The following is a 24,301-nucleotide window of genomic DNA, read 5'->3' as shown; positions in this document are numbered from 1 at the left end:
AGGTTGGTAAGTTTGACTCATATTCTCTTAACAATGCAAAGTGTTCAAAATTAAATTGTTTATTTGTTTGCATTTCTCTCAGGCAGTCTAACATCTTGGACTGTCAGATACATAACATAATACTTCTTCCATTTTTCAAGTGATAAATGGTGTGCTGAGGCTTTGCATGCTTCAGATGGGTTGTAGTTCTGGTGACGTCACATCAGGAGGCCACTTGGAATCTCTTTCTTAAAGTCAGTGTTGTCCTCTGAAAAGATTTAGGTGGATACTGTGAACCTGAAACACCAAGCAAAATTCTCATTCCAATGTTCTTACAAACCCCAGCTCTCAAAAGGATCATGTTTGTATGTTCCATGCAGATGATATATATTTTTTAATTAAAAAAAAAACTGTAATGTCACTTCTATACAAATCAGGGAACAGTCATATGGAGAAACTGCTATCTGGGGGTGCTGAGAAGAAGGAGGGGTGCTCCTCTTAATCGGGCCTGGGTCCCAGAGAACTCTCTCAGCTGCCTTAAGAAGTCCTTCCCACTGTTGGCCTCTCAGTTTCTCATTTCTTTTTTTCCTGCTACAGAACAAATGTTGGTAAGTTTATAGCCCCTGCTGCTTTTGGATCTGGGAACAAAGGTAAGCAGAAACCACATGCCTGCTCGTCAGAGAGTAAATACATCGTTAGAAATACAGGATCATCTCTCTTATGTACCTTTCATTGCTTTTTAAAAAATCATATCACTACTTTATTTTACTTTAATTTTATTTTGGCTGTGCCTTGTCTCAGTTGCAGGATCTGGGATCTAGTTCCCTGACCAGGGATCGAACCTGGGCCCCCTGCATTGGGAGCATGGAGCTTAGCCAGTGGACCACCAGGCAAGTCTCCCTTCCATCGTTTCTATAGACATGAAAGAGGGCTCCAACAAGCAATAATAATAGTTGTCAGAAAGTTATTGATAAGAAAATACAGTAACTTAGTATTTGGTGAAAAAGTAAGAGTGTAGATTTTAAACAAATTCAGAGCTCGGTTTCCTCTTCCTAACCTCTCTTCCTGTGTGCTATTCCACTTTTCCACTTAGCACACTTCGGTCAACATCTCCGAAATCAAATTCATTCAAAACTCCTCGGGCACCACCATCTGCAGAGATCACATTTATCAACCCTCACTCTCCTGTCCCTCAAGTACCATGGCTGCTGTTTACAGAAATAACGACTGTCACTTAAAACGACAGCAAACACTGCTTGGGAACGTATAAGGAAAACAGCAACAAAAAGGCCTGACAGCTTAGAGGAAATTTCAAAAGAATAAAGAATCTTTGACATCACTATGCTGGGCTGATATAAACAGTGATAAGCCTAGACTGTTCCAATGCTTGAATTATACTAGATTTATTTTTAAATGACACTATATTAAGTGTTTCCCTTAAAACAGCAAATTATCCTCTACATTTCAGATTATTTATAATACAAATGGTTCATAATTTTTGAGCGAACAATGTATCCCTGACATCTGGCTAGGTCCTTTCCATCTGTTTTTCCAATAATTACTCTATCTAGTCTATTATAAAAGAACTAAGAGCCAGAGAGGTGGGTGTTGTCTTTGTTTAGCTGCTAAATTGTGTCTGACTCTCTTGTGACCCCATGGACTGTAGCCCACCAGGTTCCTCTGTCCATGGGATTTCCCAGGTAAGAACACTGGTGTGGGTTGCCATTTCTTCCTCCCAGAGATCTTCCCGACCCAGGAATCGAACCTGCCTCTCTTGCATCTCCTGCATGGCAGGAAGATCCTTTACCACTGAGCCACCAAAGAAGCCCCTCAGGAGAGAGGCTGAGGCTCTCCTAAAGTGCTCAGCCAATAGGTACTAGAGTTAGGCCTTTGATTCCAGAGTGACACAGCTCATGACAACGCTATGTGGTGGTGGTGTAGTCACTGAGTTGTGTCAGACACTTTGCAACCCCATGGACTGCAGTCCACCAGGCTCCTCTGTCCATGCGATTCTCCAGGCAAGGGTACTGGAATGGGCTGCCATATCCCTTTTCCAGGGGACGATGCTATGTTACCGCCTTAAATAAAAATGCTGATAATGGTTTTGGAAATTAAAACATCATTGGCCTGAGTTCAGTCTAGAAACTTCATTCTTTAGCATACTAGCTGAGAGTATTTATCTGTAAAACTCTACATCATAAAATAACTGGAATATTTGTATTATTACTTTTGTGAAGCATTTTTAGAATTAGATCTTCACAGAGAATCTAAAAGCAGAGTTTCATTTAGAAGAAAAGTGTAGAAACTCTACAACAGAGGAAGACATTGATTTCTCATAAGACAGCATTTTCTTTTTTACGTGGGTGAGGCCCTAAGTTATTCAGAACCTTTGGGCATTTTCTCCTTTCAGATTATGAAAATTAATAAAAGGAAACCTCAGCCAAAGTTGGGGTCAGAGGACCAGTAGAGGGAGCTCTCGTGGCCTGCTTACCACTCACCTTCAAAAAAATCCCAATAGGAAGACAGCTGGTAAAGAATCTGCCTGCAATGCAAGAGACCCAGTTTGATTCCTGGGTTGGGAAGATTCCCTGGAGAAGGGATAAGCTACCCACTCCCGTATTCTTGGGCTTCCCTGGTGCTTCAGGCAATAAAGAATCTGCCTGCAATGCGGGAGACCTGGGTCTTTTCCCTGAGTTGGGAAGATTCCCCGGGAGGAGGGCATGACAACCCACTCTTGGAGAACCCCACAGACAGAGGAGCCTGGTGGGCTACAGTCCTTGGAGTCGCAAAGAGCCGGACACGACTGAGTGACTAAGCAGAGCACAACAGAAAGAAACTATCTTGGTCTCCCAAGGCAGCAGCCCAGCCACATTCCTACCCCGGCTGGAGGAGGGACTACTTCCTTGTTGCCTAGCAACAAGCCCAGCCAATGGGAAACCCAGCAGCTCAGCCAATGAGCAGCCAGCATCACTCAAACCTTTCCTTTCCTCCAATGAACTTTCCTTTTTTCTTTGCTTATGACTTCCTTTCCTAGTCCTGCCTGCCTTTTACAAAAGCTGTCCATGCCCTGAAATTCCTCCGAGTACCTATTTGCCAGATGAGATGCTACTGGATTCATGAACTGTTTTTTTAAAAAAACCCAGTTAGATCTTCAAATATACTCAGAAGATTTTTGTTATTTTAACCAACAGTAGAGAAGTGCTTGTCTTTGTATTTTGCTCTTTATAAAAATTCCTGAGATACAACCAAAGACTACAAACACTTGGTCAAAATCGTCCTCTCAAGGTAGATAATCTTGAAAACTTGAAACTTCATATACGACGTCGTTTTGTTTGTATATGGAAAACACTGACCTGTTAAAAAGCCTTGACCTGTCCACATGTGCCCAGCAAATTCCATCAGTGTCAATGAACCTTTTCGAGGTGTATCTGACTGTTAGAAGAAAAATAAAAGGAAGGATGAGTTTTATTGTTTCCAATATTTTTAAGAATCAGAGTCATGGTTAACAGAGAACCTACCCGAAATGTATGGGTGGTGCTGGGCCTTGAAAACTGCTCCATCGTTAGAGATCTTTCTCGAAGAGGTGACCGTTCTACACCATCAGGCAGTGCACTCAACCCATGGTTTTGTAGCTGTCTTCCTCTGAGCTAAATAAAGGATAATACATTCTTGTTAAAACAAATGCAGTTCATAAAAAGACAAAAGAAAATCTGTATATGCTTCAGTCAGTCTCTTATCTATTCACTCTTTCACTTATTTGAAAAACTTTTATTTAGATCGTGCTAAGTATAAGGTCTACTAAACGAAAATATCAAAATATACTTAAATTGTGTAACTAACTGTATCTTTTAATCTGATAAAGCCCTAATAAGTAAATATGGATTAAAACATTAACCACATACAATTAATATTAAATTATGATAGAAATGTTATTCTGCATTTGTGAAACATTTGACTTTTTTTAAATGTGATGTTTGACTGCTTTTATGATTCCACTCTAAGCCACAATATTCTAGGGTTAAATATTAAAGCTTTGCAACTGGGGATGAGTTTTATTGCTGTGCCCAAGGAGGCAGAAGGAATGTGAGAAAAAGCACTGCCTCAGTTGGTTTCTCTCTCTCTAAGCTTTATGTTCCCATCGTTGGGATTCTTCTGTATTTTATCAACAGACACAAGTTAGGGACTTCTTTGGCTGTCCAATGGTTAAGGCTCCACACTTCCAACATAGAGGGTGTGGGTTCAATACCTGGTCAGGGAACTAAGATTCTATATGCTACATGGCCAAAAATAAATAGTCGCTTATATTGGAGTGCAGTGAGCAGTCATAAATCTGGGGGAAATCTGATTATGCTTCCTGCCAGCAGCATAGCTTCCTCAGGCTTTCTGTAATTGCTTGGCTGAACTGAGCTTGGGTGAAGAAGTCAGTGCCTCTATACTGCAGTGAATATGGTAAAGATTAGCTATAAAAATGAGAGTTTAGGGCTTCTCTGGTAGTCCAATGGTTAGGGACTCAGCATTTTCTCTGCCATGGCCAGGGTTAAATCCCTGGTCAGGGAACTAAGATCCCTGATGCCATGTGGCAGGGCAAAAAAAAAAAAAAAAGGAACTAGTAAAAATGGCAGAGTATTTTACTGTGCTTTTAATCTATGCCAGGCATTATTTAACATCTATAAATTCATTTAATCCTTATAGCAATTCTTTGAGGTGGGAATCATTATTGCCCTTTTATAAATAAGAAAATTAAGGGAGATTAATTTGTACCAAATCATACAGAGAGTTTGTGTGACAGGCTTCAAACACTGATCTACCTGTCCATGGGATTCTCCAGGCAAGAATATTGGAGTGGGTTGCCATGTCCTTCTCCAGGGGATTTTCCCAACCCAGGGATCGAACTCAGGCCTCCTGCACTGCAGGCAGATTCTTTACCATCTGAGCCCCCAGGGAAGCCGCTCCTGGCCTAACCTTCACACTGATTTGCCTTACTGCACCATCCTGACCATCAGATATTTCCTTGACACCTGGACTCTGATTTAACTCAGGCCATGTTTGTATTTCACAAAGTATTGAACCAACCCTCCAACCTCCTGTAAATTCTCACAAGCCACTGACTCTCAGGAAGCAGATCAGGGAGATGTTTTAGGCTACTGAGCTCTTGTGAAAGTGTTCCAATTATGCTTGCTTGCTTTCCAACAAACAGTGAAAACGGTGCACTTGAGAATTAAGAAATCTGTCTCACGGAAACAGGGCGCGATCCGGGACCTGCCACTTGATGCTCTCCAGTCTCTGAGCCTATCGGGGGCAACCTGCTCCGTGAGGTCTGAGTCGATGGGGAGCCCACACGGTCCACGCCAGTTTGCCTGTAAACACAACAACGTCACCTGAGCAGGGGCACAGAGACAAGACTATTCCACAAAGCTCCTCACCCGAGCTATTGGTCACAGCCTGCCTCCAACGCCTAGCAGATCGAGCTGAGTTTCCTGAAGATGAATGTGGGTGGGGGACTGAACCCCAGCTCCAATCACTCCTGTGTCTAGCAAGGACTACCAGCATGTGTCTAATCAGTACTCAGCTATGCGCAGAACACACAAGTCTCTGAAGGTCTAGTTCCTCCCCTTCAGGAGATTTGTTGTTGTCTACTCTCTAAGTTAGTCCAACCTTTTGCGACCCCGTGGACTGTAGCCCACCAGGCTCCTCTGTCCGTAGGATTTCCCAGGCAAGAATAATGGAGTGGGTTGCCATTTCCTCCTCCAGGGGATCTTCTGGACTCTGGGATTGAACCTGCATCTCCTGCCTCGGCAGGAGGATTCTTTACCACTGAGCCACCAGGGAAGCCCTCCGGGAGATTACAAATCATTGAAAACAAGATGACGACACATTAAGTAATTAGATTACAAGGCAATGCAATTGCTATAGTGCTATGTCCAGTATCTGGCTCTTACTACAACTGCTGTAGAAATTTAGGGAATAGAGCAATCGATGCAGGATAAAATTAATTCTACTGTGCAGGGCTCAGGTGAGGAAAACCACAAAATTTTATGTAAGGTCATAAAATCAAGAGGCAAAATAATGTCCTTTGATGGGAAAACTAAATATTGTGAAAATGTCAATTATTTATTCCTACATTTTAAATAGATTTAATGCTATGAGGTCCGATGTGATACTTTTTAAAAAATTTGACAACCAGATTGTAAAATTTATCAGGATGGATTAGAAATTTTAATAAAAGAAGAATAAGGTGATAAGACACCTTCCTTACCAGATAATAACATTGAAAAATTAAATGATCCAACTCATGCACAAGAATAGAGATGGATACTCTAGAAATGAATTCTAATTCATTTTTCGTTTATTGACTAATCATAAACTTATGAAAATTAAAATATGACAGGTTTTGATCCATCAGGTTTTAAAATACACATACTACCTAAAGTTTACAGGCTGTAAGGAAAGAGTCTTGTCTGCTGCCAGGAGATCTATAAAACTTGGTAGAACCATTTTTAGAACTTTGAAAAAATATTTCAAGAGCCTTAAAAATATCCATAACCTTTGACCTGGTAGCTTTACTTTAGGACTCACCACCAGGAAACAATTTTAAGACACCCTAAGATTTATGTAAGATAATATTCACTGCACATTATAATAGTGAAAATATAATACAAGAAATGAAATTTTCCAGTAACAGGGCAACACATATACCCACATATTTTAGTCATTAAAATCATGCTTTCAAAAATATGTAATAACATGGAAAATATGAATAATGTTTAAGAGAAAAAGTGTATGAAAAAGTGCTATACTACAGGACTTCCCTGGTGGTCCAGTGGTTAAGAATCTGCCTGCAGATGCAGGTTCGATCTTCCTTGGAGACCTACTGATAAGATCCCGTGTGCCACAATGTAACATCTTGTGTGTGGTGACTAAGGCCCAAACCAGCCAAAAATACATTTAAAAAAGCACTAGCTGTTCTGGGAAAGTCAAAGCATTCAACAAGACACTAGCTATTAACCTAAATACTGCCTGACACTTGGGTGACTGAGAAAACTGCTCCTCTGTAATTCTAAAATTAAAGGAAGCGACAAATGCCTTTTTAATAAAGCAATGATTTGGTGTTGATCCCTAAGGCCAAAAGATTTTCTGAAATTCCCTACACAGAGTGAAACTTGTCCTTAGAGATAAATAAAACTGATAGGTATGTTGTTGTTGAGTCTTTAAGTTGTGTCTGACTATTCTGTGACCTCATGGGCTGTCCATGGGATTTCCCAGGCAAGAATACTGGAGTGGGTTGCCATTTCTTTCTTCAGGGGATCTTCCCAGTCCAAGAATCAAACCCACAGCTCCTGCCACGTCTCCTGCATTGCAGGTAAGGTTCTTTACCGCTGAGCCCCTTACTCTAATAGCTACGTATATCAATTATGTTATTTAAAAGCTAATAATTAGCTAATTATTAGTTTTACTGAGTCAGTCACTGAAACCCATCCAAGAGCCTCTCTCTCAAAGAGCTTCCTTTGTTTGGCTGCCTGTGCTATAGGTACATGGCCTGACTTTATATTCTAGTATCCAACTAAGTGTACTACTTTAATTCATGTTAAATATCCAGAGTAATGAACCACTTAGAAAAATGTCCATATAAAATTTGACAGCGGATGCTCTGTCTGGAATTAATCACAAACCAACTGACAAGCATCTCTGTCCTCTGTGATCTTTGCTTTACCACCAGAGAGAAACAAGACTTACAGTTTTGTCCCCCTAAGAACTTCATCACTGTACACGCTGGGGATTTTTAGTCTCTGCGAGTCTGAGGTAAGAGAAGGCAGCCTCCTGTGTGCCAGTGTTTTCTTTGCGGAGATCTGTGGTCCACGAGCATCCGTGATCCGGGCCAGACGGTTCGGGGCTGAGGAAAGAACAGTGGATCCTACACCCAGTGGTTTGTCCTCCTGCTCACTCCTGGGGGAGAGAAAGCAACTTAATTACACAGGTGTAAGCTCTTCGAGAATACGGCACTTACATATTTGTCCTTTAGCAGACTCTATCTAGAGCCTGGCTTGCAGAACATAGTCCCACTTGTTCAATGAATGAACAGACTAACATTTCCAGTTCAATTTTAATTTCAACGAAGGATCGTCAACAGGGAAAAAAAGATCTAAGTTTCTTCTTGTTTGCATGAAACCATATTGCCCACAAGATGCAGAATTCACAGCTACAGTCCCCTTTTCTTGTCAGCCCCAAGCTAACAGAAATTGTTTTGTGGCTGATATCAGAATATCGTCCTTTTACTTTTACACATTGACTGCATGTGGTGTTTAGTGCTAGAATGCATCCAGCACGGGGAAGAGGGTGGGTCACTATTTTTTATACGCACTGTGTTCTATCTGCAAAATAGGTAGGTCTCTGCTGAAGTGGTTTTGCTTGAATTGTCATCACACCATTCAAGTCACTATAAAAATTGTTGGAGAAGCGATGTATCTGGGGAAAGTAAACACAATAAAAATTAAAAAGTATCCAGGGTCGCTGTAATTACTGTCACTTGTCAGGAACCTGCAGGGAAAAAAGGACACCTTCAAACTGGCTAATTGGAGGTGCATTTAATAAAGGGACTCTATTTTCTAAAAACATGTAAAGAGAAAATAATAAAGAATGACTGAATTTCTGAATAGTTCCCAGTCGCTCAGTAGTAAAGAATCCTCCTGCAAGGCAGGAGATGCAGGTTCTAGTCCTGGTTTAGGAAGATCCTCTGAAGAAGAGAATGGCAACCCACACCAGTATTCTTGTCTGGAGAATCCCATGGACAGAGGAATCTGGCGGGCTCCAGCCCATGGGGTAACAAAGAGTCAGACACAACTGAGTGACTGACACTCCCTCAGTCTACGTTGGTGATAACAACTGCAACTTCGTGAGTTATTAGGAGAATTCAATTTGATAACCTTGGTGAAAGCATGAAGTAAAGGCTAAATTATTACTAATCTCATATCTGACCTGTAATACGATCAAGTAAGATTTAAAATAATATTTAGTTTCAGGCAAACAGGGTTTCTGAAACTAGAATTCTAATTCCAGAAAAATGTGGCAACCCTAATCCCATTTTCCTCATATCAAATACATGTAAAAATAAATGTCAGAGGCATAAATTAAGACCTATTGTGATTACCACAAAATGCTTTGCCTATTTCAGAATAAACTCTACTAGTATTTTATTTTTACTTTTAAGTTTGTTGCCCATTCACTTTCTTTTACATTTATCCAAATCAAAACCGCTGTAAAAAAACATTTTTAAAAACCATAAAAAGCCATAAGTACAACAAAATATCTGTTTAAAAATTTCCTTGGATTTGAAATTTTCCGTATTTCTCAAGTATATTTATGTTGCCTGATAGTTAAAACTGCTCTTCTATGTTGTCATAACTGTTCATTTGTATGTGATTCACATTTCATATTTTAATATGAAAAGTGGGAAAATATTGAGCCTGTCAGCAATTTAAAGAGACCAACAAGTACATTAAGCTGGTAGCAATTTCAAAAGTTTCTCTGGAACAGCACAAGCAAAGACTACGTGGAAAGCCCTGGCACTGGAGAGTAAATTCTATTAGTTATTTCTGTTTTAATCCACGGCTCCCTGAACCTCACACCCTATTGCTCCTATGCTAGGTGCATATTTTTGCCTTTGCTTTGTCATCCTCCAAAGTTGTAGTCTATATCTAAACTACAACTGTCATCTACTCTAGACATATCTACTAGATTGCCTCTTTGTGTGTGTGTGTGTGTCTGTGTGTGTGTGCGTACGTGTGCGTGCTATACTCTTTGTCATGGCTTGACTCCTTCCAACTAACTTGTAAGAACCAGGAATTTCGTCTTCTCTCTTGTCTTCTTCCCCACACCAGATGGGCTGTGCAAACATAAAGTCCAAACTCCTCAGCCCTCCTGAAGGTCTCCCATGAACAAGTGCATCCTTTCCAGCCTCACTTTCCACTAGATCTTCGAATAGGGACATCATTCAAGAAAACCGTACTGAGTTCCCAGTACATGTTTGTATGATTCTGTGCTCACAACAACCCCTTGCACAACATGTGATTGTCCTCATTCTACAGATAAAGAAACTGAAGTTTAGAAAAGTTGAACAACAGGTCCAAGATAATCCTTACGGGTCTCAATTCCCAATGCCATGTCCTGCCACAGTACATTAAGCCCACATTCTCTTACAACCCTTCTTTTGCACATCACTTAGAGAAGACCCTGCATCTGACCTGTATCATACTTTTCACTTGACTAGTTCAGAGAATATGCTGTGATCATCTCTGTATGTCCCTAAAACACCTAATACAGTTGGTGTGTGGGTGCTCAGCTGTGTCTGACTCTTTGCAACCCCATGGACTGTAGCCCACCAGGCTCCTCTATCCATGGAATGTCTCAGCCAAGAATACTAGAGTGGGTTGTCATCTCCTATGCCAGAGGATCTTCCTGACCCGGGGATCGAATCTGAGTCTCCTGCATTGGCAGGCAGATTCTTTACCACTGAGCCACCTAAGAAGCCCCAATATAGTTCACTTAATACAAACTCAATAAATGCTGCATGAACTCAATGCATACTCACTGCATACTCGATCAATGCATACTCATTGATCGAGTCTTTTATTGCTTTGGTGGGAGGGAAGGAGAACATCTGTAACCTTCAACCTGTCTAGAAATACTGGGGAAAGCATTTTTTTCTCTTCAAAAATTGTGGTATCAGTTCTACCACTCCAAACAGCTGGAAAGTCTCAAATCTGAGTGTCCCTGTTCTATCAAACAATCTGGTGATTCTATTAAACTTCATTTGCGTGTCCCTGTTCTATCAAACAATCTGGCGATTATACTAAACTTCATAAAATATTTTAAAATTTTGTTCTTATTGACCAATACACCCAAATATCTTGATAACAGAATTTAACACTGGACACTGTCACTCTGGACAAACTGAGGCCAGATATATAAAGACTGAAAGAAAGAGGGAGCAAGAGGCAAAGTACCTACCTGAGGTGGGTTAAGATGAGAAGCCAGGGATACACTTCGAGTTTCTGAACTTCTGGATGGCGGAACACTGGACACATCAGCGTTAATACGGGAAATGACTGTGGGTGGAGATTTACTCTCAGCTACTTTCAATTTTTCTTTCTGTTTTTTTCCTTCTGTGCCAAAGAAAAACCATTATTATTAAGAAACATTATCTAATACTGTACATGTACTTAAAATTCACTGTTCAGAGAGAGTATTTCTTCCTGAGATACCTTGAGTCTGCGGTGGCCACTGAACCTTAAAGACGACAGACCCCACAGAGTAATGGGCTTTGATACTTTTCCAAGAGTATCTAATGAAATGCCTATCCTTTCAGGGACAGGTAAGAAAAAAAAAATCAGAATTATACACTGGGGCAAGAATGATTCTTGGTATTTTATAATATCCCAATTGATCCCTTTGACCACAAAAAGTAATACTTAATTAATATGATGATTATACTATTGTGAAAATTGGTTAACACAAGTCATTACTGTCCACCACTGACATTTCTATCATTTGTTTCTGCTCGGTTTTGAGTAGAGAACATTTTATACAGGTAAATGAAGTGATTAATAAATTAGCTTTGTTGACCTTTTATTTTATAACTAATGTCTAGAATTAAAAAACAATATTCCAAAAAATAAAAATAAATAAATAAAAACCAATATTCCATTACTAGAGATTAGTTAGGTAATTTTTTTTAATCAGAATTTAAAAAGTGACTTCTAGCTTCTCTCTAATGTATTTCTGTATTTTTTCAGGAATACCTCGATCTTATTTTTATAGCTCAAAACATGAGAATGTCCTTTGTGAGGTGATTAAAGCTTACCTGTATAAAGGCAGAGAGACCCACTCCCTTCTCACCCAAGTCAATTCCTAGACTTGGCCAAGTCAAGCAAGTGGGTCAGAAAGCTGCGGAACACGGGTTCCTTTTTCTTTTCAATACATCACATTCTACAAGTTAAGTACCTGTAAAGGTAATTTCCCAGTTTTTTCTGGTCAGCTTTTCCAACACCTCCACCACACTCATCCAGACGTGGTCAAACACTTCGGCAGCCACCGCGTCTCTGATACAGGCGTGCGGCGACACGGGAGGAAGTCCGCGCTGACGCCGCGTCCCGCGACGACGAGCTGGTTTTTGTTCGAGACAGTCCTCGTCACTAAGACAAAACCCATTCTCATGACTAAGCTATCAATGGTTGAGGTTAAAAGAATGCTACTCCTCTATCTATCCGACACATATGCATGTATGTATACTGGATGTACATAAACAAACAGCATTTTTTTTAGTACCAATTTTTAATCAGGAGGCAAATTTTCATTATACAACACCAACAGCTTTTGTCTAAGAATCAGATACGCATTTAGAGCAGAGACTGGACCTGGACCTTTTCCCCTTTGCTCTCCTGGGCAGCTGGATCCAGAAACGCTGGGGGACAAAGGCCAGTAGCAGCCTTTCCACTTTCAACAACCCACTAAATGCAATTCTTGTTTGCTGTCGGTGCCACTTTGTCAGTGAGAAAGAGAAATACTGCTCTAACATATCTATATCCTGCCAGGAGCTGAAAACCTTTGGGGAGCACAGGACTCTCAAAAGAATGGAAAATCTTTCGGATAAGTGAAAAATGCACAAAACATTGAATGAGCCTATAATCAACATACATGCCCAATGAATATTATTGTACTAAGTCAATGCTGAATAAAATTCTATTTACTCTTGTTTTCTGTCAAAAGCAAAATACTCTTCAATCTTTCCATCCACATCAAAAACCTCTTCTTCCAGAGAGGAGCGTGCCATGAGGTCCACAGCCCTGGTACCATCAGGACCCAGCAGGGAGGGGGCTGAGAGCACAGCCGGGATTATCTGCGAGCCGGAGATGCACAGCCTGTGGGGAAAGGTAGATTCTCCATGAGGGTCAACAATACAATGTTTACATGATCAGGGTGGGCCTTTAGATTAGCCATAAAGCCACAGATTTCCAAATTTTAAAAAGCACTAGACATTACATTTGACAAAAGTCATGTGCTTAAAAGCAACATTTTAAGCCAGGCATCATTAAAATTTTTAAGGGCTTCTTAAAAGTCTAAATTATTCTACAAGTTTGTGTCTTCTTTGCAATGATGAAGGAGCATCATGGCATAGTCCCTAAGATGTGTAAATGGCATAAGGGATGATTTACCAAAATCTGTTCATGAGCAAAAGAACACAGAATAGAGCTTTATTTCTTCTGCTACTGTCTTGAGGTTTAGTATCCATCACCATGAGGCAGTTTTTGCCTCTCAGAGTATTTCAAACAACAGTTTAAATGTTAACTGTCTTGATATTTGTATTACATGCACACAGTATCATCAGTTTAGAATCAGAAGTATCTTGGGTGAAAAAAAAAATTGCTCTGTACTTGCCCTTTATTGAAATCTAAATTTCTAAGTTGGTGAAGCCAAGGATCACGGCTGAGATAGACATTAAAAAAGTATAACTAAAATGCATTTGAAAATACTTTTTAGGGCTTCCCACATGGCACAGTGGCAAAGAATCCACCTGCCCATGCAGGAGACACAGGAGACTCGGGTTCCATCCCTGGATCAGGAAGATACCCTGGAGGAGGAAATGGCAACTCTCTCCAGTATTCTTGCCTGGAGAATTCCATGGACAGAGGAGTCTGGTGGGCTACAGTCACGGGGTCGCAAAGAGTCGGACATGACTGAGCATGAGCACATCTGCTCATAACAGTGAATGGATGTGTGTGTGCTAAGTTGCTTCAGTCATGGCTACTGGGGGTCCCCAGTGGCTTAGCAGTGAAAAATCCACCTGCAATGCAGGAGCCACAGGAGATGTGGGTTCAATCCCTGGGTTGGGAAGATCCCTTAGAGGAGGGCATGGCTACCCACTCCACTATTCTTGCCTGGAAATTCCCATAGACAGAGAAGCCTGGCAGGCTACAGTTCATAGGGTTGCAAAGAATCAGACACAACTGAAGCAATTTAGCACATGCACACTCTGGCTATTACTTATTCATTTAAATATATAATTTAAAATATGCTTCCCAGGTGGATTAGTTGGTAAACAATCTGCATATGATGCAGGAGACCCAGATTCAATACCTGGGTCAGGAAGATCCCTTGGAGAAGGAAATGGCAACCCACTCCAGTATTGCCTGGAGAATTCCATGGACAGGAGCCTGGTGGGCTATGGCCCATGGGATCACAAAGAGTCAGATATGACTGAGCGACTAACACTTTCACACTTTCACTTTCGAAAGTAACTTCTAGCAACATACTCTCTGATGTTGCTGCTGTGTCCACAGTCATCAAGGAAGGGTCCGTGGATGGCAGAGGCAGGCCCGCTGCTCTGGAAATGCTCAACTCCTTCATCAGCAGGCGGGATGAGCTGTCTCCCTAATACTCTGAAAATGGGGGGGGAAAGAAAAGGAAACTGATTTTTTTTATTGGGAAGGGGAAGATGTTTTGAAGCAGTTTTGAAGGTATGAAGCGATAAGGTAAATACTGGTACATGAGCAGTGTAACGGGATCACAGGAAACGTACGGGCTTTGAGGGAGGACATACTACATTGATGGAGACCCCTGAGCCAAAGTTTGCAGGCTCCCTGAGCCACTGACTTCATCTGTTCCATTTTGTATGCAAAGTAGAGTAATAGTTCCCTTGTAGGATTAACAAGTAGCTTAGAGACAGTATAGCTGTCTAGCTGAGAGACAGTATCACATTCAGACAACTAGGGTAATGCTAGGCACACAGAAACTCCCTATAAATGTTAACCGATACATATGCAACAAAGGAAAATAATGTGAATATATGTACTTGGTTTACGGTCCTTGCCATCTTTTCTTTTCTCTATCCTCTCTCTTCCTTCATTTTTATCCTAAGTATGTAAGACAACACTGAAAGAAACAGATTTGAGCTCCTGGGTTTAGGCAAGTGCACCATGATGCCTGGGATAGTCCACACACATCGTTAACGTCTAGTGGATACTAAGGCAGGGGCGTACAATGGCCTGGAGATGAAAAATTAAATCTACCGAGTAACGATTTTTAAAAATCTTAGTTAAGTCAGGATTTTTAAAAATCTTAGTTACTTAGTTAAGATAACCAGAAGATTTATCAACATGTGTATGGAAGTTCTAATGTAGCCTCCCCAGATATAACCCAGAGGAACTTCAGAAAACTGACATGGATTTTTTTTTTTTTACCATCTAAGTAGGTTTGGCTGAGTAATTAAAGGAAGACGATCTTTCCTCTTTACTCAATCTATATCCTTCGACTTTGATATTAAAAAGAAATAGATGACCTTCTCCTACATAAGGGATCTTGATGAGGTGGTCAGATTCATCCTTGCCGTCACCCAGCAAATAATCTCTCTGTTCCTGCCCAGACCTCGCCCCACGTGTTGCTCCTCAAGGGTGGATAGACAACAGCTGCTCACAGACTAGGGAGTGGGAAGGCAAGGATAACTCCCTCCCTTCTTCCATTCTTGCATCTGTGATACATGCAATGCCTTTCTGAGCATGAGCTCCATTTGCTTCTCACAAATTAAAGTGCACTTGGAAGGTCTCCAGATTTCCTCAGATACCATCATTTTAAAGGGAGTGATTTCTCAGTACAGCACATGTGTTCTGGGCACATATTTTGACAAGCACTTTCACTCAAAATATACCGACGTATTGAACAGGTCAACAGGGAGCAGTTCCCAACCCCCTTCTGGAGAATTGCTTCGACCAAACTCCTCACCTCAGATGCAGGGACCTGCCCGCCCATTCACAGCACTCAGCCTGGAGATTCTGGGTCTGAGGGCTTACTTTCCCTTCAAACAACATTTCCTCGACCTCCCAGAACAACTGCTGCACTTTCTGTGCACTGGCTTTATCAAACTCCTAAAATATAGAAATGCACATTTAGTTACAGGACTAGAAGTTGTCAATAAGGGCTTCAGAATCAATGATACTTACAAATTTACACAGGAGGGAGTGTGACTGGATCGAAACCAGACATACCAGGGCTCCAATTTTTACTCTTCTGAAAAATTACATCCCAACTGAGACTTAGTTTCCTCAACTGTTAAATAATCTCTACCATGAGAAAGTCTCATAATCCAAGATTTTATATAAACATATTTACAGCTATGAACATACATATTGACCTAGATATTGATAATGATAGAAATACACACATCATATATCCAAGCACATACACACGCACATATATGTGTGTACACAGACATGTGTCCCTCATATAGTTGTGCATTGGACACCTAATTACATTTGCAAATTACATTAATCTTTTTCTAATGAAAAGGAATATTATTTCATGGAAAGGATCATTCACTTTCTTTTAATCAAGGAAAACACAAACAAACAAAAAACCACCTTAGGTATCCTAAAAGATGTGGTTATTAGGATGAGACCAGAGTATTCCTTTTTCCTGTCTGGCCTTAAGAGATTCTTGGGCTGTGGGCGCACTGAACTGTCAGTGAGAAAACCCTTCAGTTTCTCTGTATATTGGAAATGATTGAGAAGTAACAGACCTAGCGCCCTTACAGTCAGTGAGGAAAACATGAACAGAAGTACAATTGGAAGAACCAATTATTGGCTTACAGGGCAAGGGCTTTTGTTCGGTCCATTTTCTCCCAGGGCGGGTGTGTGAGCCTGAAATCTAACCATAAATTCAGCCTGACATACCTGATCCAAAATGGTCAATTCAGGCTGATTTTCACAGACTGCTATTCCATATTTTCCATGTTACTTCTTCCCCTTAGTTGATTAAAAAAACTAGATTCCCAGACTGCAGGGTACCTGAATTACCTCTTTTAAAATGCAAATAAGGAGAAAACTCAGAAGAATATTTGGCTGGGATGTGAAGAGGGCTTATTTTCATTTTTCTCTCTTTTGTATTTTGTTGCTTTTACAAATATTACCTATCGAAAAGTAAATAAACGTTTTTAAATTCAAAGCAAAACAATGTTTAGGGACTGGAGTAATTTATACTCTATAAATGGAAGTCATAAGACTCTCTTTGGATAATTACTTGAAAATTGGTAGGAAAGGAACCCAGCATTTGGACAGTGATGCTTCATAAAGCAATGGATCTCAGCCTTCTTCCCATCTGCATTCTTTTGACCAAAGAGTGTGGGTGGGAGTGGGTGGGTGTGGATGTGAGGGTGGGGGCAGTTTATCCCAGTGACAGACTCACATCTCCTCCAAAAAATGCCCCAGTGATTCAGGGCTGACTCCCTTTCAGCCGCCCTCCAACCCCCGCCCTGCACCCCACAACCCTCTCCCTTTGGCCCCTTTGGAGAACCGCTGTTATAAAACCATGTAACACCATCCCTGGGGAGCGGACCCACCTGCACAGTCCAGGGCGGAGAGCTGCTTTTAAAGAAAGCAAAGAAATCCAGAACACAAACAAGAAAACAGCAGGACTTAACCATCCAAGGAGCTAGTCTGGACTCTTTCATGGCCACAGGAGCATCACAAAAGCCTGTGTTCCGGAATTCTCAGACTCTTGAGGGGATGAAGGGGTCAGAAACTGTACAATCGCACAGATTGAATGGTAAGCTTGGGCTGCAGACTCAAGTCCCACCCAGTTCAGTCTCACTACAGGGTTAACATCTTCTGCTAGGATTAGATGTAAAATATCTGACTTAGAATATTCAGGGGAAATTCCCTAATCGTGATTTTTTTTTTAACAGCTTTTATTTTTCCCCAATTTTTCTCTTATTCCAGTTCCTAATTGTCAGAATCTCTCCTGAATTTCCAACCACAGATATTTATGCAAGAAATCATATATACCAACCTGATGGGGGGTTTGGAGGTGGGAAAAACAGAACTATTAACAGCTAAGATGCTGCACTGTATGGTTATAGGAGCTTTGATTTTTTTCTTAAGAGTGTCTGTATTTTCAGTTTTACGTGTGACATGTCAGTGCTTTTATATTTATGTGTATGTACGGGTGGACCAGGTAATGCTTTTAATTTGGTAAAAACTTAAAAAAAAAAAGTAAGAAAGTAGATCATCATTATGAATTGTAACCATGAGATTATCTAAAATTTTGTGAGACATACATCATCTCTCCAGGAGTAAATGGAACTCCTCTCCGTAGATAAACCAGTGGTTGAACTCTGTGTCCCAGATCCAGACCAGGAGTTGGGGGCTTCTGTAGGCGTGGGGCTCCCACTTGATGAAAATGATGACCCAGATTCCCTGCAGGAAGAAATGTAAGTAACATAAATGACAGTTACTGGAAGCAGGTTTTACTGGGAAGCGGTTTCGCCTCTCTGAGCTTACTTCCTCTTATTTTCTTTAAATATACTGGTTAATTTTCACAGTACACTGATTTTAAAAGATTTATGCAGTGTAACATTTCACTTGGCTAAAAATAAAGCTTTTTTTTTTTTTAAACCTTGTAGAAATCCATGACCCATCAGTGATTCTGTTTCCCATATTCATTCAGGCAAGTTTTGATTCTGTGATCAGAAGCATTTAAAAGGCTAATGGCTAATTCTTACCGGCTATATTTAGCAATGGCTTTCTGTACATTTTTTGTAAAATGGGTAGGTAAAGGATCTTTGCTTTTCACAGCAAAATTCTGCTTTCCAGATCCTTCTGACAGTCTTCTTCTGAAAAAATAAAATATGAAAAGTAACTGTAATACAATGTTTACTCATTAAGATATTAAAAATTTCCTTTCATAGAAAGTTGCCCCTCTCTTCCCATCGTGTCCCCCTAAACACACACATGTATTCGCACACACACACCCCACACACATCTCAAGACACTGAGGCTTAGTTCCCTACCATTTTTATTTTTCTTAAAATCAAGGTTGTGGCGGAGGGGAGGGTGGGGGAGCTGGGAGGGGGGTCCAGGATTGGGGACACATGTGCACCCATAGCTGATTCATGTCAATGTATGGCAAAAACCACCATAATTTTGTAAAGTAATTAGCCTCCAATTAAAATAAATTAATTAATTGAAAAAAATCAAAGTTATTATTAACCTATACGCATTGTTTCATAAACTAGGAAAAAGCAGCTTCTTGTGACTCAACCAGATTGGTCTAAAGGTTGCCCCAAACCTAGGTGAACACAGCCTCACTCCAAAATTTGGCAATGGAAACATGAACTGGATTTCAGGTTGCATGTATTCCTTGACCTCAGGCACCCTTGGGCTTGCAAAAGCCAACCAGCCTTGCACCAAAAAAAAAAAAAAAAAAATAGTTTTAAAATATTAAAAGTAATGGAAAACTAAAACAGAAGAAATCTCTCAATTTTACAAATGGCATTAAACCTGGCTGGTGTAGCCCAGTTAGTGTTAATCATTAAAATGTCCTTTCAATGAACCTCTTAAAATATTTACTTCCCTCTAATCAAAATACCTTCCTAACAGTAAACTACTTCTGTTCTTTTATCAAAGTCATATTTTCCCACATGTTTTATATTAACTTTAGATATGGTAGTTATTTGAGGAAAAAAGTCAACTTTCAATATTTCTAACAGGGACGCCACTCTAGCATTCATTTAAAAATCTGCTTTTCAAATAAATGGTATGTAATTTTCAACACTTGTGTTTCTGAATGTAAATGGAGTTTTAAAAAATATTAATATGAGGATCAGTTTTGCCCTTTGTTATATACTAAAGAACTCTACAACAAAGAGAATTTTTAAGAAGTTCATTACTGTTACTTTTAATTACTATTACTATTACTTTGTGTAGTTATTACTACACAAAAGTGAGCAATCATATATATATTTACAAGGGAGAATAACAGAATTATAGGATTTTTCTCCTCCCTTTATTGTTTAATAGTCATAAGTATAAGCAAGCAATCCTAAGAATAAAACTGTTAAAGAAAGTGTAATGGAGAAAAGAATATAGACAAGCTTTTATGCTAATACACTGCCTTACCTCTAACCCTATCCAGTCATTTCCACATGACTCTGTAACTCTAGATAAACATAAAAATACTTATGACATAAGAGACAATAAAAAATTATATCAAATAGATCTGTGTTGAGTGTTATAAAATATATACTCATATATAAGTTAAATTTGCTTGTTATTGAGAAAGAATTTTAAACACCAGGGTGGTATATTAGATAAAATATTATTCTTTGGTAATATCTATAGAATAATGGCATGGGTTAGAATCTTGCCCTGTCACTGACAAAGACTGTGTGCTTGACCAAGTTATTTCTCCAGTTGTTGACTTAAATTACATGAATATGTGAAGTGTCAACATAATCAGGCCAGATAAATCACTACTTTGTTGGCATATGCCACTCGGTGAAAAGACCGTGTTCTTATTTTATTTCACTTCTCCCAGCAGTTCCCATTATACATCTGTCTTGGTACTTTTTAAAAAATATTTATATTTATTTATTTGGCTGCACCAGGTCTTAGTTGCGGCATGTGGGCTCTCTAGTTGCGGCATGTGAACTCTTTAAATCGAGGCATGTGGGATCTAATTCACCAACCAGGGATCGAACCCAGCCCCTCGCACTGGGAGCGTGGAGTCTTAGCCACTGGACCACCAGAGAAATCCCTACTTAAGGTTTTTATTGGGATGATCCTGATACGTTATTAATATTTTCCATCTATAGCACCTAAAATACTGTCTTTCACTTAGAGATGCTGTTTACTGAAAGGATTCCTAGTTAGATATTAAATTACTACCTCAAACGAGCATGCTTTGGCCCTCTAATCACTCTGAATGTTTCTGTTTCATACAAAATGAAAGTATCCTCCATATCCAAGATATTGCTGGAGAATTCTTTATCCTTTATAAAGAAAGAAGATTCACAGTTCTTAGCATAGCTGCTATCTCCAAAAATGACTATTTATGGAGCACCTAATCCACTCAAGTCCACCTTTCTAGTTTTGAGCTCTTCTTCTGTGTTTTCTGCAATTGAAAGTTAAATTCACTAATCAGACTCATGCCAGTTTGCTTTGTTTTCAATGAACAGTAATTTCTTCTTTCAAAAAATTCACCCCTTTTCTAAGGTAGCAAGGGGGTATCTTTTCAAACTAAGAAGAAAGCTGTTTACAAATTGAAGAAGGAATCCCTCTCTTCAAGTTTGGTTCAGTTAAATCACTCAGTTGTGTCTGACTCTTTGCGACCCCATGAACCGCAGCACGTCAGGCCTCCCTGTCCATCACCAACTTCCGGAGTCCACCCAAATCCATGTCCATTGAGTTGGTGATGTCATCTAACCATCTCATCCTCTGTCGTCCCCTTTTCCTCCTGCCCTCAATCTTTCCCAGCATCAGGGTCTTTTCCAATGAGTCAGCTATTCGCATCAGGTGGCCAGACTATTGGAGTTTCAGCTTCAACATCAGTCCTTCCAATGAACACCCAGGACTGATCTCCTTTAGGATGGACTGGTTGGATCTCCTTGCAGTCCAAGGGACTCTCAAGAGTCTTCTCCAACACCACAGTTCAAAACCATCAATTCTTTGGCACTCAGCTTTCTTTACAGTCCAACTCTCACATCCATACATGACCACTGGAAAAACCATAGCCTTGACTAGATGGACCTTTTTTGACAAAGTAATGTCTCTACTTTTTAATATGTTGTATAGGTTGGTAATAACTTCCCTTCCAAGGAGTAAGCGTCTTTTAATTTCATGGCTGCAATCACCATCTGCAGTGATTTTTGAACCCAGAAACATAAAGTCTGACACTGTTTCCGCTGTTTCACCATCTATTTGCCATGAAGTGATAGGACCCTTTCTTCACATCACACCATATTCTTGCTCAGATCAGCATTCCTACTCACCTCAAAGAGTAGCTGAGGACAGAAGGACTGAAAGATGCAGGGTTGCTGGGAGGGGACAGGTAGCTGGAAAACCGATGCCTGAAAATGCTAGCTACCTCCACACCATCTCCCCAACTCGTCTCTCCTCACCTCTTCCCTGCCTCATCTTCTCTGAAATCCCTGTATTTCTGTGGGACATCTTAAACATCAGAGTTCAGTTGAACAGCAAATACATTTGACCACAAAGTTCAGAGGAATTCTGAAGAGGAATTTGAGCCCAACACACTCAATGACTGCTCAGAGTCATGAAGAAGAGAGGGTTGGAGCTGGTCCCGGGACCCAGGCCATCGAATCTGCATGTGTCTCTAGGAGCCACAAGTTACTGATACAGTGAATGAAGGATAAAATGTATAAAACTGACCATGTTTCTTTTTACAGTTTATTTTGAACGTTGTAGTTTCTCTGTCCTCTAACCATGTACTGTAATTATATCAGACATAATATTGAGCATCTTTAATATCCTGTAAACTGTCAACTCCTCCGTCATCTTTAGAGTCCAGGAAAGTATACACAACTTAAAGTATGTCTTATAAATATCTTAAAACTTTAAAGCAGTGAGATGTCTAGTAAGTTGTATTACATGATAAACAGACATATAAGAGTTTTACACTAGTTCTTGTTCATTCTGTTTAAATTTTAGAAATAATAAAACGCTGCTAGTTGGTACATTTAAGGCTGTTGATCTAGTCACAGGATCTGAGTCTTGGGGCAGCCTGAAGGGCAACCACTGAACTCTATTGCACTAATTGGTTCCTATATGAAAGTTAAATTAAGGCTAAGATTTGGGAAGATCCCTTGGATCCTGAAGATCCACTCCAGGATTCTTGCCTGGAGAATCTCACAGACAGAGGAGCCTGGTTGGCTACAATTCACCAAGGTGCAAAGAGTCAGACACAACTTCAGTGACTTAGCATGCACATGCACTCTATCTCCTTGAGTCACTCTATTCCAGGTCAAGGAAATGACTAGATAATCGACTTTTTTTAAGTTGCCTCTTGGGAGTTAACTGGCAGTCCAGTTAACTAGACTTTCACTGCCTGACTGGGTTCCCTCCTGGTTGGGAAACTGATACCCTAACAAGCGCCCCATAGCAAAAAGAAAAAACAAAACAAAAAAACCCTCGGTAGCCCACAAACCTCTGTCACTTTGCTCTACGGAAATTCAATTAGTAATCAGTAACCGCAGCTTTCAAAATGTATATTTCTGCTTTAAAAGGCCGTCTGAAATGTGAATGGGCTGGAATGCAGGATGATAAACCCTGATTTACACAAGCATATCCTAGAAGCAAGTGAGGTTCTCTGCTCTCACGACTGATGAGAAAGTCATCTCAGACGCCACGAATGCTCGTCAAACCAAGGGAGCATCTTGGCTCCGGGAGGCCGGATGATGTCAGCACGAGATTTCATGAATGGATGCCGGGGAACAGACCAGATGGATTCTGGCTTTGCAAGCAGTGGGGGAAAAAAAAAATCAAGCGCATGGCACAAAAATGCTATATGGAGGCAACTTCATGCCTCCTACCTTCCCAGATCAGGACTTACCCAATCACCATCAACCGCAGGCCTGGGCTCGCGTCCTGTGGGCCGGGCCCGGAGCCCAGAGGCCTGGGCACCGCTGGGCGCTGCCAACTCGTGCTCGCGCCCTGCAGGCGGCGCCCCCGCGCCCCGGGGGCCGGGGGTCCCCGGCCGCCCAGGTCTGCGCCCCGGCCTGCTATCCCTGCACGTGCCTCCGCAGCGCCGCCGGGAACCGCCAGTCTCTAGGGGCGCGGCCAGGGGCGCTCCGGGCCCAGGCAGCGCGGTCCATGGGCACTGCGATCGCCGGGCGCCCAGCACTGCTCCCCCCTCCGGCTCCTCCGGCCAGATTCCGGCGCGGCGGGGCGACGCCTCCCGGCCCGCGCCAGCCCTCCCCTCCGCCTCCGCGGCTGCCGCGCCCCTTGTAGAGGTCGGGCAGCGCCGGTGGCTGGTTCCCTGGCTGCGTTCCCCGCCTTCCAGAGACTCGCGGCGCTCGCTGCTCCCACCCGCCGCCCAGGGCCTCGGTCCGCGCCCTCTCTCCCTGGAAAAGCACGCGTGCCCCTTCCCGCTGCCAGGGACCACCTTTCACAATCCAGTGCCCTGAGCTTTGCCCGCAGGCGTCCACCGCTCCACCGCCCTCTCTGCGCCTCCAGGGCGCACCGATCTGGCCTTCGCACCCCCTTCCCCGGGTCTGTCCAGACAGGTGTCTGCCGTCCTTAACCTTTAAAAATAGAATTTTAATCAACAGGAGGAATACGGAACCATTTCACCCATCCCCCTCCTCGCGTCAAAGGTTCACTAGTGGGGGTAGGGGTAAGGAGAGGGAGGTTTAATAAAAAATGAAGTCTCAGCCCGGTAAAGGCAAGATGCTAATCTGATTAACAGGGACTCTAGGTCTCATTGGGCTTCCAGTGGTAAAGAATCTGCCTGCCGATGCAGGAAACAGGAGAGGGGGGTTTGA

General features: G+C 41.4%; 1 protein-coding gene across 3 annotated transcripts in view; it reads right to left on the bottom strand.

Annotated features, from left to right (window-relative positions):
* Positions 1–43: 43 nt before the first annotated feature.
* Positions 44–24,301, bottom strand: part of FAM149A (family with sequence similarity 149 member A) — a 41,894-nt gene continuing 17,636 nt past the window's right edge. The window contains exons 1-14 of one of the 3 annotated variants that reach the window (XM_065947556.1): positions 23,371–23,696; positions 18,524–18,634; positions 18,080–18,218; positions 15,751–15,893; positions 14,286–14,411; positions 12,723–12,893; positions 11,977–12,167; positions 10,984–11,138; positions 8,339–8,442; positions 7,714–7,923; positions 5,216–5,336; positions 3,498–3,626; positions 3,333–3,411; positions 44–276 (exon numbers count right to left, since the gene is read on the bottom strand). In XM_065947556.1, coding sequence (XP_065803628.1) covers positions 203–276; positions 3,333–3,411; positions 3,498–3,626; positions 5,216–5,336; positions 7,714–7,923; positions 8,339–8,442; positions 10,984–11,138; positions 11,977–12,167; positions 12,723–12,893; positions 14,286–14,411; positions 15,751–15,893; positions 18,080–18,218; positions 18,524–18,634; positions 23,371–23,381 — 1,764 coding nt within the window. In that variant the 5' untranslated portion in view covers positions 23,382–23,696 and the 3' untranslated portion in view covers positions 44–202. Of the gene's footprint in view, positions 277–3,332; positions 3,412–3,497; positions 3,627–5,215; positions 5,337–7,713; positions 7,924–8,338; positions 8,443–10,983; positions 11,139–11,976; positions 12,168–12,722; positions 12,894–14,285; positions 14,412–15,750; positions 15,894–18,079; positions 18,219–18,523; positions 18,635–23,370; positions 23,697–24,301 lie in introns of those variants that run through there. The other 2 variants (XM_065947555.1, XM_065947554.1) reach the window with 2 other exon arrangements.

This window comes from Muntiacus reevesi, chromosome 10 (assembly GCF_963930625.1).
Source record: "Muntiacus reevesi chromosome 10, mMunRee1.1, whole genome shotgun sequence".
Classification (NCBI taxonomy): Eukaryota; Metazoa; Chordata; class Mammalia; order Artiodactyla; family Cervidae; genus Muntiacus; species Muntiacus reevesi.
The sequence above is the reverse complement of the archived record's forward strand: the minus strand, read 5'-3'. Positions and strand labels throughout refer to the sequence as shown.